A 15,323-nucleotide genomic window follows, 5' to 3' on the forward strand; every position below is an offset into this window, starting at 1 on the left:
TTAGTCCCGAGCGTTGATGCGTTAATTTTACCTGAATTCGATCAGTTTTGGTTACACGTGTTATGATACCATAGCTAAGACCAAAAAATATGAAAATTGAGATGGACCAACAGGGTGGTGTCGGTTGGTAAAACTCGGACGTTGGTTAAACCCGAGCGTTGTCAATCCCGTGCATTGAGGCGTTGAGTCTAGGCAAATTCGGCCGGTTTCCTTCACGTTCGTAATGGTACCGGAACTAAAACAAAAAAATAAATATAAAATTGACATTTGGTCGATTTTCGTTACACTCGTTATGGTGCAAAAATTAAAAACAACCGGCGGTGAGTCTACAAGAATTCTATTGATTTCCGTCAGTACAAAAACTAAAACAAAAGGCGGTGAGTCTACAAGAATTCGATTGGTTTCGGTCACATTCGTTATGCTACTGGAACTAAAACGAAACAAATTTGACATTCGGTCAGTTTTGTTATGCACAAAAAAAAACACACACACAAAAGAAAATACCACTTGACGAATATGGTACCGTCAAATGGTCCAATGGGCACTTAGCGTCACCAAAATTTACAATTGTATTTTATAATTATAATAATAATTAGGACAAACATGTTACGTTAACAAGAAAAATACATAGTTAATAAAGCCGTTTGTTGATGCTTCCAAGATTCCAACAAAAACAAAACAGATACTTTCAAAAAAAAGTTTAATTTTAGAAAATTTAATGAACAAAAATCATAAACGAACACTAAAAAAACAATTATAGTTAATATCCAACATGTAGACTCATATATTGGGCTATTGAGGTTAGTTATAAGCCAACTGAAAATTAACTATTCAGATGTCTTTCTTGATCTTATTTACGATCACATTGGTTTCTACCTGTTTAGTTTTCAAGTTATACAAAAAGAAGCCTACAAATAAACATCTGCCCAAAGGGTCTTTAGGGTACCCTTTAATCGGAGAGACGTTTAGCTTTCTTCAAGCACAAAAGAAAGACCGAGGCCCTGAATGGATCAATGACCGGGTCAAGAAATATGGACCGGTCTTCAAAACGTCCCTTATGGGTGCACCCACGGTGGTCATTATAGGCCAGTCGGGCAACAAGTTCATACTCGGGTCCAATGAAGATGCTCTTATTGCAAAACAACCAAAGACACTATCGACCATAGCCGGAAAATACAATATTTTTGAACTCACTGGATTAAGGTGCATTATTTGTAGCTTATTGTTTCCAAGTTTTAATTAATGAGTTTGAACTAAATATTTGTAGACTTTTATTAGTTATTTATCGGTAGAGATCAGAGATGACTTATTCATTGCCCCTAAAGGATGCTTATGCTATGATAAATTCCAAAAGTTATTTTATTTGCTTTTACTCATTCAGCGAAGAAAATAAGTTTTTTTATGATAAGATTTAGCAGTTGTGAGGAAAATCTTTATTTTCTGGGATAGACAAAAGATTTATCCTTGTCTAACTCTGTTGGGCCTCGTTTTATGTATTAAGAGTCTTCTGTATTGTAAGATTATGTTTTGGGTTTGTTTTTGTAGATGTACGTTTTTGGGCCCAAGGTCATGTAAAGAAGTCCATTAGGCATTCATGTAATGAAAACCATTATCATGCATGCTTCCTATAAATAGGAAGCATGCCATGAGAACACTAAGCTTTTGAAAAACTATTTCTCTTCTCATTCTCTCTTGCTCTCTCTCTCTCACAACAAAAGCCGAAAATAAACAACAAGATTCGAGACCAAACATGATTTGGTGTGATATTCTGCTAGCACCAAGTTTGGTTGATCCACGATAGTTGTTAGATCCACTCCTAGAGGACCTACAAGTTCTTCCTGAACTCTATAAGTAGTTTTTTCTATAAATTAATGAGATTTTAGTGCATATATTTGTTTGTTTGTTTAGAGAGACAAATTGGTTTCACTATGTTTCGCCATTTCCCATAATTGTTAAAATATTTTGGGTCAAATGTGAAAAATATTTGAATCTTAAGTAAAATGAGTATTTTGTTGGGCTTAAACAATTTAATATTTAAATGGGCTTACCTGGTTATATTGGGTTGTATAAAAAACTTTTATATAAAACAAGCTTAAACATGTCTCAAAGACTAAAACCCATAACCATTTGGTTGGGAGTCATAGCCCTTTACCACTAAACCAAGTTAGTTTGTTATTTAATTGAGTTAAAACATTAAATATACATATTGTTTTTAATAAAAATGCATATCTATTTTTTTTTAAAATAAAATTCGGGCCTAACAGGGTGTCGAGCCGTGGGCCGTCGACCACTCAGCCCTACCCTAGGGCCGGCCCTGTCTTTCGTGGACCTTGTTTTGTCAAGTCAATAAGCCGTGGCGAATCAGGATAAGATTTTTTTTACTCGTGTCGTAGTGTTTCTGATTTGGACCGCAAAGAAAATTTTAAACTAAGTTGTGTACTTGTGTTTATATCAATGGCCCGATTTAACTTATGCTAAAAGATTTATTGGATACATATGACTACAAGTTAATTAAGATTGGCTTGTGTATTAAGATTTAAGTAATTTAAACATTTACAGGATTCAATATTTGTGTTCTTAAACTGTAAGTAGGTACCAGTTGATCAAGGGAGCACTATCAACCTTCATGAAGCCAACAAGCCTTCAATCCAATATCAAACAAATAGACGACTTAATCACCGGTTTATTCCTGAAAACAACCAAAAAAACCAACATCATCCCAACCGTCGAATTCATGAAACGCCTCACATTCAATATCGCGTCATCAGTTTTATTCGGCATCCAAAACGAGCTCCTTATCGATGAATTCTTTAACGATTTCACCATTGCTTTCAAAGCACTTTGGTCTCTTCCACTTAATATTCCGGGGTTCACATACTGGCATGGAATGCGGGCGCAGTCTAAAATTATTAATCGGTTAATGCCGATTATTAGAAAGAAAAAGGAAGACCTTCTTGAGGGAAGATTGACCCCTACAAGTGACATTTTGACGAGCTTGATCGTAGTCAAATTAGAGAACGAAAACGTGATTAATGAAGAGATGATTATTGATAATTTTGTTACTATGATGATTGCTGGCCATGATACTTCTGCAATACTCATGAGTTTAATGGTATGGAAGATGTCCAAAGATTCAAAGATCCATAGTAATATTTTTGAAGGTACACATAATTGTTTTCATTACACTGTTGATTCGTGCTCGATCCTTACACTACATAACGAGTCGAGCTCGAGCCAAATTTTTATATTTTTTTAATGATCTGATCTCGAGTATTAGTTGCTTAGAACGTTGAGGACTTGTACATGTCCTTACTTAAAAAAGGTAGTAAAATACATTAAACATTGCCAAAAAATATTATGACACTATTAATTGAAAATAATAAACTTAATTTGAATACTTTATTATGTTGTTACATCATACTCGTATCCTCATTCCGATCAAAAGATCTAAAATATTAGTTTGAAATTTAGAAAAAAACTTAAGGTCGTTAAGTCTTTTTTAACGGAGGTCCAATGAAAACAAATGTTGTGAAAGTTGGGTTCGGTGACAGCTACTTCATAAGTTTGGATTATTATCAGCCAGCTACATTAAGTTAGGATTATTAAAATCCAATTTGCCTAAATTAATTTAGCAATCAGTTGACGGTAGTAAATACCCAGTTTTATAACATTAGTTCACTAAGTAAATCAATTTACAAAGTTTTTCTTAACATTTTAATATACTTTTAGTGACTCTTTAATCATTTAATTCCTTTTTACATATTTAGGTTAACGTTGCATCATTCCTTTTAACGGGAAAATGTATCTATGTGACATAAATGATAAATGTCGTCGCTAATAGTATGCCGTTTAAGTATATTTTTGGAACATAAATGTTCTTTTGTTTTATCTTAATAAGAACAAACGGAGATACTAAGAGATATAGAAACAAGGGAAGATCACAACTTGACATGGGGTGATATACAAAGGATGAAATATACATGGAGAGTTACACAAGAGTTGATGAGGATCATCCCTCCGGTTTTTGGAAGCTTCCGGAAGGTCGTAAACGATACCACTTTTGGCGGGTTTGATATCCCGAAAGGATGGCAGGTATTGCGCAAATTGTATGATTCGTTTAAAATTATTAAACTTGGTAACAAATTAACGTTTTTTTTATAAGATAATTAATTTAGGTGTTTTGGCCAGCGTACAATACACACATGGACATTGATATATTTGAGAACCCTAAGAAGTTTGATCCATCTCGTTTTGAAAACAACTTGTCGAAACCGATTCCTCCTTATACGTATATTCCTTTTGGAGGGGGACAACATTCGTGTATAGGAAACGAGTTTGCAAGGGTGGAGACCTTGGTCACGATGCATAAGCTAGTGACTATGTACGAGTGGTCACTAATACATTCTAATGAAGTAATTACCCGACAACCAATGCCATATCCATCCATGGGTCTCCCAATCAAGGTCATACCGAGAGTTAAGTAGTGCAACTACAATACATTAATCAATGTGTAACGTCATATATGTCATAATCATTGTGTATATATCGGATACATGGTTACTCTTTAATTGTTGGACGGTTTATGGATTTTCATTGTTTGTGATCACATACAACTAAAATTTATCTGTTAACAGTTTTTTATCACTCTAAACTTAATGTTATTACAATATGGATTAGCCCACTTGATAAAAGGCACATGCTCATGTTAAAACCTAGAAAAGAAAATGAATCAGTTTTATTTCTAAAAGTTAATTTTAGAAATAAAATAAATAGTTAATTATCAACGATTTGAAATTATAATAGACAAGGTAGTCAATTATTAGAAAACATTACTGTTTGCTATATATGTCTGTTAATAATTTTACCCCGACTACATTTTGATCCAATTTTGTTTTAACCCAAATCAATTTGTTATTAATTCTAAAATAAATTGTTTTAATCCCCACCTCTTTAAACAAAGCACCTGTTAAATCCGAAGTCATTATATCCAAGACCCATCGGTCTAGTGGTAGCCCATAACTTTTTTTATGGATGGTCATGAGTTCAAGTCTCGTTCGTAACAAACAGCCGTGCGAACCAGAGGTTTTACCATAGCGAGACTTCAGGCGAAGGGTTTCCATTGGAATTGGTTGCCAGCCGTGTCACCAGCGTTGTCTTTGACCGAGAGCGTGGATGACCTTTTGATAATGAGTGTAATCGAATACTCAGGCTTTGTTGGTTGTTAGAAAAAAACCGGTTTTATGTGTAGACTCTACACTCAGCCGTCTACAAGAAATAACGTGTGGAGTCATTGACCAAGTACCGACTTTAAAGTCATTCACGACCGTCCAATCTTGAGCCGTCCCTCACGCCAGATTATTCCAAGTCAAGCTTTGACTATTTTTTTATACACAAATTTCTTAAGACATAGTCTGGACGGTTTATTATTATATCTTTCTTCTAAAATCAAGCATTTTTTTAGGAGGGGTCAAATTATAATTTCTTTATATTTTTATTATGGATAATTTCTTCTATATTATTAACAACGGATTGGTAGTTAATTTACTAATAGAATTGGTAAATATGTTGGTAAATGATTTTCTACATACGTATATGACTTGTTTGCACAAAGTGACAAAACCATGTAAGTTAGTTACCTTGACTCAAGCTTTGAGGTTAAAGTTAGTTTTTGATAAAATAAGGTAAGCTTGGCAACGTTTGTGAACATTATGAGTCAAGTATTTCTATACTTTAGTTCAATCAAATTTGTGAAACCGTAATGATTTAGAGTATTCTAAAATATAAGTCATTAAAATAATCATGGTTAATTTGATGTCTGCTTTGGGTACTCGTGGAACATGAAGATGTACCAAAAGAACCCGATTCATATTATCGAATCAAAATAAGATAACTTATTGTTTACCAACTTACCCAAAGTTGTCAAATTGGTAGGGAAGAAAACCGATGGAGATTTAATATGGACAGTGTGGTCAACTAATCACAATATCACATGGTATTTCATATAGAGAATGTCTGTTTGAAGATTTGGGTAGTGGAAAGCGATTTCCTATGAAGATTTGAATGTGGTGCTTGTGAAATAGAAACCGATGGATGAAAACTGGAGGGAAATTGAAGAATGCCCCTAGCACCCTCACACTCTTCAAATCATTAGACCTTTCAAAGTGCCGAAGATATGTAAATGACATTTACAAACATGTCCAGCCTATAAGCATTAAATTTCGACAATTCCATCAAAATACTTACTTTTTTCTCTGTTCCTATTAAATTCCTTGCAAATCCTTATATATTAACGTTGTTATAATAATTATTATTTTTATTACCGATTTTTTACATTTATTTATAACAATCAATTCACAGTCCTGAGAATTTGGTCCGGTGGTTAGTTGATCTGCTCTCCCTCAGTTAAGCATGTTCGATTCCTACTTTGGCCAATTCCATAGACATTTGGTGAATGGACGGATCAGAGCTTTAATCCCGAGATTGAACGCTACAGGGGGTGTGAGTTTATGGATATCATCTGGTTCTCCCACATCAACGAAGTACGATCTCATACCGATCAAAAAGTTGACATTGAACATAACCCTAAAAAAATAGATCTACACGTGAGATTGTCCGCGTTAAAAAAAAAAATCAATCTACATCAAAGTCAATTTATTTACAAAAAGATAATTAAACACAGCCACTCACGGGTGACGCACAACTCTTTTATAACTATTTAAGAACAATAATATTATTAAAAAAATAAAAAAGTGTGACAAAAAAGAATAGTATTAATTCCAAACACCCCGCCATTATATCCCAAAACATTTCAAACAAAAAAACCCGTCTAAATTTATACACCCACCAAAACATTCAAATCCAAAACCCTAAAAACCCTAACCAAATCAACCACCACCGCCGCCGCCGCCTCAATCTCCGGCATCATTCACTCCATGCAAGAAACCACCACCACCACCACACCTCCGCCGGTAGCCAACTCACTCTTCGGCAAGTAAGCCGTCGGCAAACTCCTCGGCGCCGGCGCGTTCGCCAAAGTCTACCATGCCAGAGACACCACCACCGGCCGCAGCGTCGCCGTGAAAGTCATCAACAAACACCGAATCTCACACAACGCTCATCTCATCTCAAACATCATCACCGAAATCAACATCATGCGTCTCCTAAGCCATCCGTACATAGTCAAACTATACGAAGTCATGGCCACAAAGTCAAAGATCTATTTCGTCATGGAGTTCGTCAAATCCGGCGAGCTGTTCGATAAGGTCTCCACCACCGGCCGGCTGACGGATTGGAAGTACTTTCAACAGCTAATTTCCGCAATTGGATACTGTCACTCTCGCGGAGTGTATCACCGTGATCTGAAGCCGGAAAATTTATTAATTGATGGACAAGGAGACTTAAAAGTGTCCGATTTCGGATTGAGTGCGGTTAAAAGCCGAATTCGTGCTGACGGATTGCTGCATACGTTATGCGGTACGCCGTCGTATGTAGCACCCGAGATTTTATTGAAGAGAGGTTATGATGGAGCGAAAGCGGATATTTGGTCGTGTGGTGTGATATTGTTTGTTATGAATGCGGCTTATTTGCCGTTTAGTGATTCGAATTTGATGATGATGTATAAGAAGATATATGATGGCGAGTATAAGTGTCCGAAGTGGACTTCACCGGATTTAAAACGCTTGTTATCGCGGTTACTTGACACGAATCCAGACACGAGGATCACCGTTGATGAGATTCGTACGGATCCATGGTTTAAAAAAGGATATAAAGAGTTAAATTTAGATGGACATATTATATGTGATAAACGTAAATATGAGAAATGTGATAAGTTAACGGAGTTAAATGCGTTTGATGTTATATCGTTTTCGTCTGGTTTGAGCCTGACGCCGTTATTTGATGGTACGAGACGTGGTGAGAGGGTGGTGGTGGCGGGGTCGAGTGAGGGTGTTCTTGGAAGAGTTGAGGAGATTGTGAAGGGGATGAGTGTTAAGGTTGTGAAGCGAAATGAATGTGTTGTGGATTTGGTTGGTGAGAAGTGTGAGGATGTGATCGGGATAGAGGTTTTTCGGTTGACAGAGAGTTTAACGGTGGTGGAGGTTAATAGTAGTGGTGGGGGTACAGGTTTGTTTGATGATTTGTGGTGTTGTAAAATAAGACCAGGGTTGGTTGAACGACGGGGTGTATAGGTCGCGGAGAACCCGAGAACCCTACTTGACACATGTCAAGTGTATGTTCTTATTTAATTTTATTTAGAAAAGTGTTTATTCTTAAATTTATATATAAAAAAGGTGAAGAAGATAGGAATGTGTGAATGTGTATATAGGCCATGTAAGTTTTGTTTTGTATTGGAAAAGAGTGGGATTTTGTTTATTTTGTTTGTAAATAGAAAATTGATACATGTATTTAACAATTTTAAAACTTTGAATAGTAAAGAGTGCCAATAGTGTTATGATAAAGCAGTGTCTCTTTGGGTATACTTGAATGTATGGAGAGTTGTTTTGTTTCCATTGCGATACGGGGAAGAGAAAGGTCAACACTCGCCAACACCAGTGCGATGTAGGAGATCCTTTAGATGGCATGTGTGATCAAGACAAATTTGATTTCCGTAGATCCTTGGTTGTAAAAGATGCATCTTTACAAGTTACAATTAAACCAAGCTAGTGATTGTATTCCCTAGATCCTTGATGGCAAATTAAGAATGAAGGCGATTGATAAAATCAGTCACACGGGATGTAGTGCCCACTAAAATGAGAATGTCATCCAAAATAAAGGATAGCGAAGACAACCAAAAATGAAATTAGGATGGTCGATTTAAAGTGGAGTGATTAATGGTTTTGGAGGGCGATTGGTGGGGAAGCAAAATCGAAATTGAACCTGAAATTGGTTTTTTAAAAACCATCAAACCAAACTGTCAATTTTTTATTGGATTTGGTTAGTCAATTCGGTTAAACTAATTTCATCATAGTTCAACTGTAAATTAAAAATATCTATTTTTGAAAAATGCAATATGATTATACTCTTCTTTGACCTTAAAATTGCTGAGCCATCTACGTATGATAAGTGATAGCAAGACTGTGTGACAAAATGTTAGCATATTTATATACAAAAATAAGTTACGAGCTTACTATGAAAGAATGAAAGAATATGATAAGAAGGTGTATTTATTCTCAATATTGGTTACTTTTACCATTCTTATTTGCCATAAATGAACCTATCAGTCCCATCTTTTAATGGATACATAATTTGTGTTGAGAAATGACAAGTACAAGATGCGATCGAGACTACTTGGCTAGGAATCATCAAAACCAAACTCGTTAACCATAGGCTGACAAGTGGCAATCTTTTATGGTTTCTTTGAGCTTACATCAACATGTTAAATATTATAAGAACAACCTGTGAACACTTGGAAAAAGAAAGGGAACACAGTGACATAATATGCAAATAAACAACTTGTAATCTTTTAATTAAAGTACACAACGTATCTAGGATTCGTGCGTTGCGTCAGGCAGATAATCATATCCGTGATTTAGATAAACCACAGGTTTTGACGACTTGGTTCTAAACAACGAAAACGGTCATATATGGCCCCCATTATAAAAAACACGTTGTTGTAAAAACGTATGTTAAGAAAAATGAAAGCCATGATCATTAGTCTTTCAGTTATAACATAATTATAATATGTGATTGATGTTTCACACGAACTCTCTCTCATCCACACAAACAAAAACATGAGATGAAAAGATGGATAATCCAACACGGCTACACTTGCAAGTTACAAATACAAACATGTTTTTGACCATATAATGTGATCATAGATGCATTTTCTTATGATCACGTGATCATGTGAATCTGCATATATGCATGCATTCACGAAGCAAAGTAGCTTTTCAACTTGCAAGGCATCAACCAAAAGTAGTTATAGACCTTTTCCAACTCACTTTTTTCAATATGTGAAAGAGAAGAGATCCAACACATTAGCATCAGATTTGGTCCGTATTAACATGCCACACACGCAAGATCACCGCTTACCTGAAAAGAATACTATCAGATTCATTAATACATACGTGTCCTCAAAATAACCACGACCACGATAAAAATATAGTATTTCAGTAATAATCTAGAGTGTTTTCTTTTATGCGTTATTAACTTATTATATAATTTGAGCAACTTTAGAGTGCTCAACTCATTTTCATTTTAGCTAACGTTCTTTTTAGTTTTACTGGTCTGATAAGTTAGAGATGAAACATAATAATCTAACTTTTTTTAAAAGAAAAAAAATAAAATGACCATAAATGTTTTATTTTCTTTATTATTTTATAATTTGAGCAACTTCCTAATATCTTAAACCTTCATAATTATATAAAATTTCTGGCTAACAAAAGATTACTACAAATATCAAATAATAAAGACAACTGGATCATGATGTTGTTGTTGTTGCTGCTGCTGCTCTGGTTGTACTTGTTGGTCTTGTTCAACACTTTGCAAATTCCAACTAATATCTTTAAGTCCAGATCTTAAACCTTCATAAATATATAAAATTTCTGGCTAACAAAAGATTACAACAAATTTCAAATAATCAAGACAACTGATCATGTTGTTGTTGTTGCTGCTGCTGCTCCGGTTTTACTTGTTGATCTTGTTCAACACTTTGCAAATTCCAACTAATATCTTGAAGTCCAGGTCTTAAACCTTCATTCAACACCTTCTGATATTCCAATGTATCTCCATTAGATTTCTTCACCTCTACCAAATGAAAAGATGGAGTAAACTCAAATATCTCCGCATCAATCGACAAAATTCCTTTTCTACCCTCGTTCATCGCCTCGAGCTTCAACAGCCCCGCTTCTCTTTTGCTCACTTTCATCCCCAAACATTTGCCAACTTCTTCTAGTTTAGATCTAATAACCGAAGCAGACCGCCAAATGGTGAATCTTGCTTCTTTCTTTTGCCTAGGTTCTTCAAACAACGTTGTCAAATCAAACTCCGGAGATAGTGAAATAATATCAAATGCATTCATTTCCGGAGGTATCATTAAATCTTGATTTTCTTCAACATTTGTACTTGGTTCTTTTGAACACTTCCCCTTTATAAACCATGCATTTTCCTTTATTTTTGATATTGCGATTCTACTTACCGGATTCGGATCCAAGATTCCCGAGATCAACTTCCTTACCTCTACTTTAACCCAATATGGAAATCTAAACTCCGATTTCCCAATCTTTCTATACATTTCCACCACATTCGAATCGTTAAACGGAAGATAACCAGCTAACAAAACAAACAAGATCACCCCACAAGACCAAACATCCGCCTTGTCCCCATCATACCCTCTCCGAGTAATCACCTCAGGCGCCACATAAGCAGGGGTCCCACATGTCGTGTGTAGTAACCCATCGTCTCGCTTGGATTCAGCCAGAGCACTTAATCCGAAGTCTGAAACTTTTAAATCCCCATTCTCGTCTAATAATAAGTTTTCAAGCTTTAAATCACGATGATAGACCCCTCGACTATGGCAAAAATCCACGGCGTTGATTAACTGATGAAAATATCTTTGTGCAGTTTGCTCATTTAGCTTTCCATTCGCAACCTTATCAAAAAGCTCACCCCCTTTCGCATACTCTAATGCGAAATATATTTTGGTTTTTGTAGCCATGACTTCATAAAGTTGTAAGATGTTAGGATGATTCACTAGTTTCATAATGGATATTTCTCTCTTGATTTGGTTAATAAGCCCGACCCGTATAACCTTTTCTTTGTCTATTACCTTAATTGCCACGCTTTGGCCCGTTGTTAAGTTACGCGCGTAGTAAACTTTCGCAAACGAGCCTTGACCTAGTAATCGGCCTAACTCGTATCTTTCCATCAGGATGTTTTCTTGAATGCTGTCCATATTTTCTAGTAAGCCAAATCTTAAATATGCAACAGACCAAGGGTAGACATCAAAATCTGAAAAAAGAAAAAAAAAACATATTTATGTTTCCTGATACAAGACATAATAACTTCTGCTAAACGGACTGTGTTCACAGGTTGATGGGTCTAACCTGTAAACTTTACAAGAAGCTAAAAATCATGTCACACACATAAATCCGTGCATGACACGTGTATCTACTAGTTGAAACGAACATGACCCGTTCTACTTGAAAAATAATGTATTTAACTTCTTTTACATATAACACTTCAAAATTCTAGATTTACATATTATTTTTATTTTTTGAAAGTAATTATGTTCAAAACTAATCCAAATTATTTTAAAATTTAAAATTTCAAAATAAACATACCCAAATGTTCAAGTTATTACATAAAATGGATTAAAAAAATAAAATACAAATAAATGGGTTAAATGGGTCAACCCACAAACCTGACGGGTTGACACAAACACAACGGGCTTGACGGAATTGACCCAAACCCATTAAACTAAGCCCTAATCGGTAAATTTCATGTTATGTTGGTGTCAAAACTTGATAAGCATAATGTGAAAATTTAGAACTATTAACAACTTTTTCGTTGCAAAACTGAACTCAAATTGCAGCTATTACTCAATTCGAAGAATCGAAAACAAATATATATGCTGAACTCTAACAAGAAGAATCTATATGAACTTACCTGATTATGGTTGACGATCAACTCGAGCCGTGCAGCAATGAAGACGAGGAAAGAATTGATTACTATAAATTATAAATAATAATAATAATAATAATATTAGGGTGGATGGAATTGTGTGTGAGTCACATGGATTTCGTCTTCACACATGCAACTGCATTGGTCGACAATATAATCATCGCACTTAAAGGTTTCGTGAGCGTCCTTTTATATGCCCAGTTGGGTTGTCTCACTCGTGAATATTCCTAGTGAAGAAACACTAACCGGACCCCGGGCAGATTACTGGTAACCTGGGGGTTAGATAGATGTTTCCCACGAGGGATGAGACCCTGAGAAGATGGTTCTTCTGATAACCTGCAAAACAGACACCGTGAGCTTGTCACTGAGAAGGGGGGGGGTTCCTCCTTGTGACCACCCTCCGGCGTGAGAATCAGACTAGATTGCTCTTTAAATATAAGTGTATATTAAGAGATTGCTAGAGCAGATATCAGGTATATATGATGATATAAGATAAGATCAGATGGTCATACCATTTGTGGTATTTATAGCCGAAGGTAGGTTTCCAAGGAGGTGTGGCCGGCTGCAACAGTATTCCTGTTCCACCAACAGTGGCCTACGCACGTGCCCTGCTGGTAGTTGGTGGGTAGGCAGCGGCTGATAGTGACCAGGCCTGCTGTATACTATTCCTTTTCCACCAACTGCCGGCTACGCAAGTGGTATGAAAGGAGTTGGTGAGTAGGCAGCGGCTAATAGTGACACAGTACAGGAGCATGCTGCTCGCCATACTGTTGTCAATAAGCTGTCGTATCTTTAGTCAGATCTTTTTCCCATACCTCGTCAGGTACAGTACAGAAGATCTTCCCGTATCGTACGGACTGGCTTATTTGGGCGGGAGTATTCCCCCTCCCGCCCTTGTGCGGGATTGTTCCCGGCTTTGCTCATTCCCTCAGGTGACACTGAGTGATTGAGAGCTAAGTGCCTTGTGCGTGTAGCCTTGCTGCGCGGGTGGTCTTCCCTGATGGCTTGTATCCGAAGCTGCGGGAACAGGCGGAGTCCTTCACCATCGGGAGGCATTTCCTGCGGGACCAGCTCGCGTACTGCGCGTAAGGACGTCACGTCTCTGAGCATGGTTGGTCCTGCGGATCCAGTTGGTTTCTGCGCAGACGTCCCTCCTCAAGGTGAGTCTTGCGGATCCAACTGGGCTCTGCTGGGACCTACCTCTTCAAGTCCCCCAGTCCAATGTTCTTCTCATGAGTGTTTAACAAAGTGAGGTGAACTTTTGGACTTTAACATAGGGTTTTGAAAAGGGTTTTTTAAGGTTTTCCATGGGGATTCCTCTCGCGGAAGTCCTTGTCACTTGCAGAAATTCCCGAGTTTCCTGCTTGGTCTTTGGGTATGATGCGGGTAGGTCAGTAACCTCCTCGCAAGTCAGGAGCGTTGAGTCCCACTTGTGTGGATTCTCCATGAGGTTTTGGTAGTTTTGAACATAGTGATCAGTTATGTTAAGACCACCAATTCCATCCTGGAGCTTCAAACAACGTAGTTCTCGACGTTCCCGCTATGCGGGGATGTTAGTTACGTTTCCGCAAGCATTGCCCAGAAGATCTTTCTTGGTTTCAATTCCCAGCGGAGCGCTAGGTATGTGAAGGGTTTTGCCTTAACACTGTACCTGCGCTCGTCTTACGGTTACTTTACTTCCAAGGTATTCCTGGCGTCAATTCCATGCGGGTGCTAGGTATGTGAAGGGTTTTGCCTTAACACTGTACCCGCACCCGTCTTATAGTTACTTGGTTGCCGAGGTACTTGGCTTCAATTCCCTGCGGGTGCTAAGTATGTGAAGGGTTTTGCCTTAACACTGTACCCGCATCCGTCTTACGGTTACTTGTTCGCCAAGGTTTTCTTGGCTTCAATTCCCTGCGGGTGCTAGGTATGTGAAGGGTTTTGCCTTAACACTGTACCCGCATCCGTCTTACGGTTACTTGTTCGCCAAGGTTTTCTTGGCTTCAATTCCCTGCGGGTGCTAGGTATGTGAAGGGTTTTGCCTTAACACTGTACCCGCATCCGTCTTACGGTTACTTGTTTGCCAAGGTAAGGGGTATTTTCCCGCCTACTTTTTGATCTTTTTGAAATTTGAATTTTGAAATTCGAAGAGTTGGTGGAAAGATAAGAACAGTCCAAAACTCTGAAACGTCGTGCGACGGTTTCTTCTGACTGTGTCAGATCGTGCAGGAAGTTATGGTGACGTGACAGTACATGGTCATTCCAAACGCTTTTTCAGGCGCGTGGGCGCGATTTTTCGGGCGCGTGGCCGCGAAATTAATGGTACGCGTCCTGTCAACAGCTGTTGCCAGCTTGCTTTTTGCCACGTGTTATAGTTTCATTGCACCTTCGTTTTCTCTCTCTTCCGCATTAATTTCATCGTATTAATTGCGATTAGTATATAAAGGGGGAGAGGGTTCTTTGTAATCCACACTTTCACTCTTCTCTTCATCTTTTAAGCGATTTCCGGCGAATACTCCCCTTTTCAGGCAAGCATTCTCCCGAAATCGTTTTCTTCTTTCCTTCACAAGATGTCGTCTCGTGATGCTGAATCCACAGCCGATGACAAGAGTACTGCTGGTGAGTGCCAGTGTGCTCTGCCTGGCGATCTGTACCGGTATGTCGTCAGGAAGTTCATGCTCGAGTCTCTCGAGCCTGAGTTTCCTGAACCCCATCATACTGTG

At 37.5% G+C, this 15,323-nt stretch overlaps 2 protein-coding genes and 1 pseudogene across 2 annotated transcripts; 2 read left to right on the forward strand and 1 right to left on the reverse strand.

Moving 5' to 3' along the window:
- Window positions 1-921: 921 nt before the first annotated feature.
- On the forward strand, window positions 922-4,496 carry LOC143536385 (taxadiene 5-alpha hydroxylase-like). The gene is made up of 4 exons (XM_077030390.1): window positions 922-1,203; window positions 2,593-3,161; window positions 3,899-4,092; window positions 4,176-4,496. Exons 1-4 carry the CDS (start codon window positions 1,058-1,060, stop codon window positions 4,482-4,484), a joined length of 1,218 nt encoding a protein of 405 aa, XP_076886505.1. The 5' UTR covers window positions 922-1,057; the 3' UTR covers window positions 4,485-4,496.
- Window positions 4,497-6,932: 2,436 nt separating this feature from the next.
- Window positions 6,933-8,243, forward strand: LOC143536359 (CBL-interacting serine/threonine-protein kinase 11 pseudogene; annotated as a pseudogene).
- A 2,333-nt stretch (window positions 8,244-10,576) lies between these two features.
- Window positions 10,577-11,933, reverse strand: LOC143536386 (CBL-interacting protein kinase 18-like). Its single transcript, XM_077030391.1, has one exon. The coding sequence runs from the start codon at window positions 11,888-11,890 to the stop codon at window positions 10,577-10,579; it is 1,314 nt and encodes a 437-aa protein (XP_076886506.1). The 5' UTR covers window positions 11,891-11,933.
- Window positions 11,934-15,323: the final 3,390 nt, after the last annotated feature.

Source organism: Bidens hawaiensis, unplaced genomic scaffold, assembly GCF_021521415.1.
Source record: "Bidens hawaiensis isolate Kalapana, Puna unplaced genomic scaffold, B.hawaiensis_p1.1 tig00010796_1, whole genome shotgun sequence".
NCBI classification, from domain to species: domain Eukaryota; kingdom Viridiplantae; phylum Streptophyta; class Magnoliopsida; order Asterales; family Asteraceae; genus Bidens; species Bidens hawaiensis.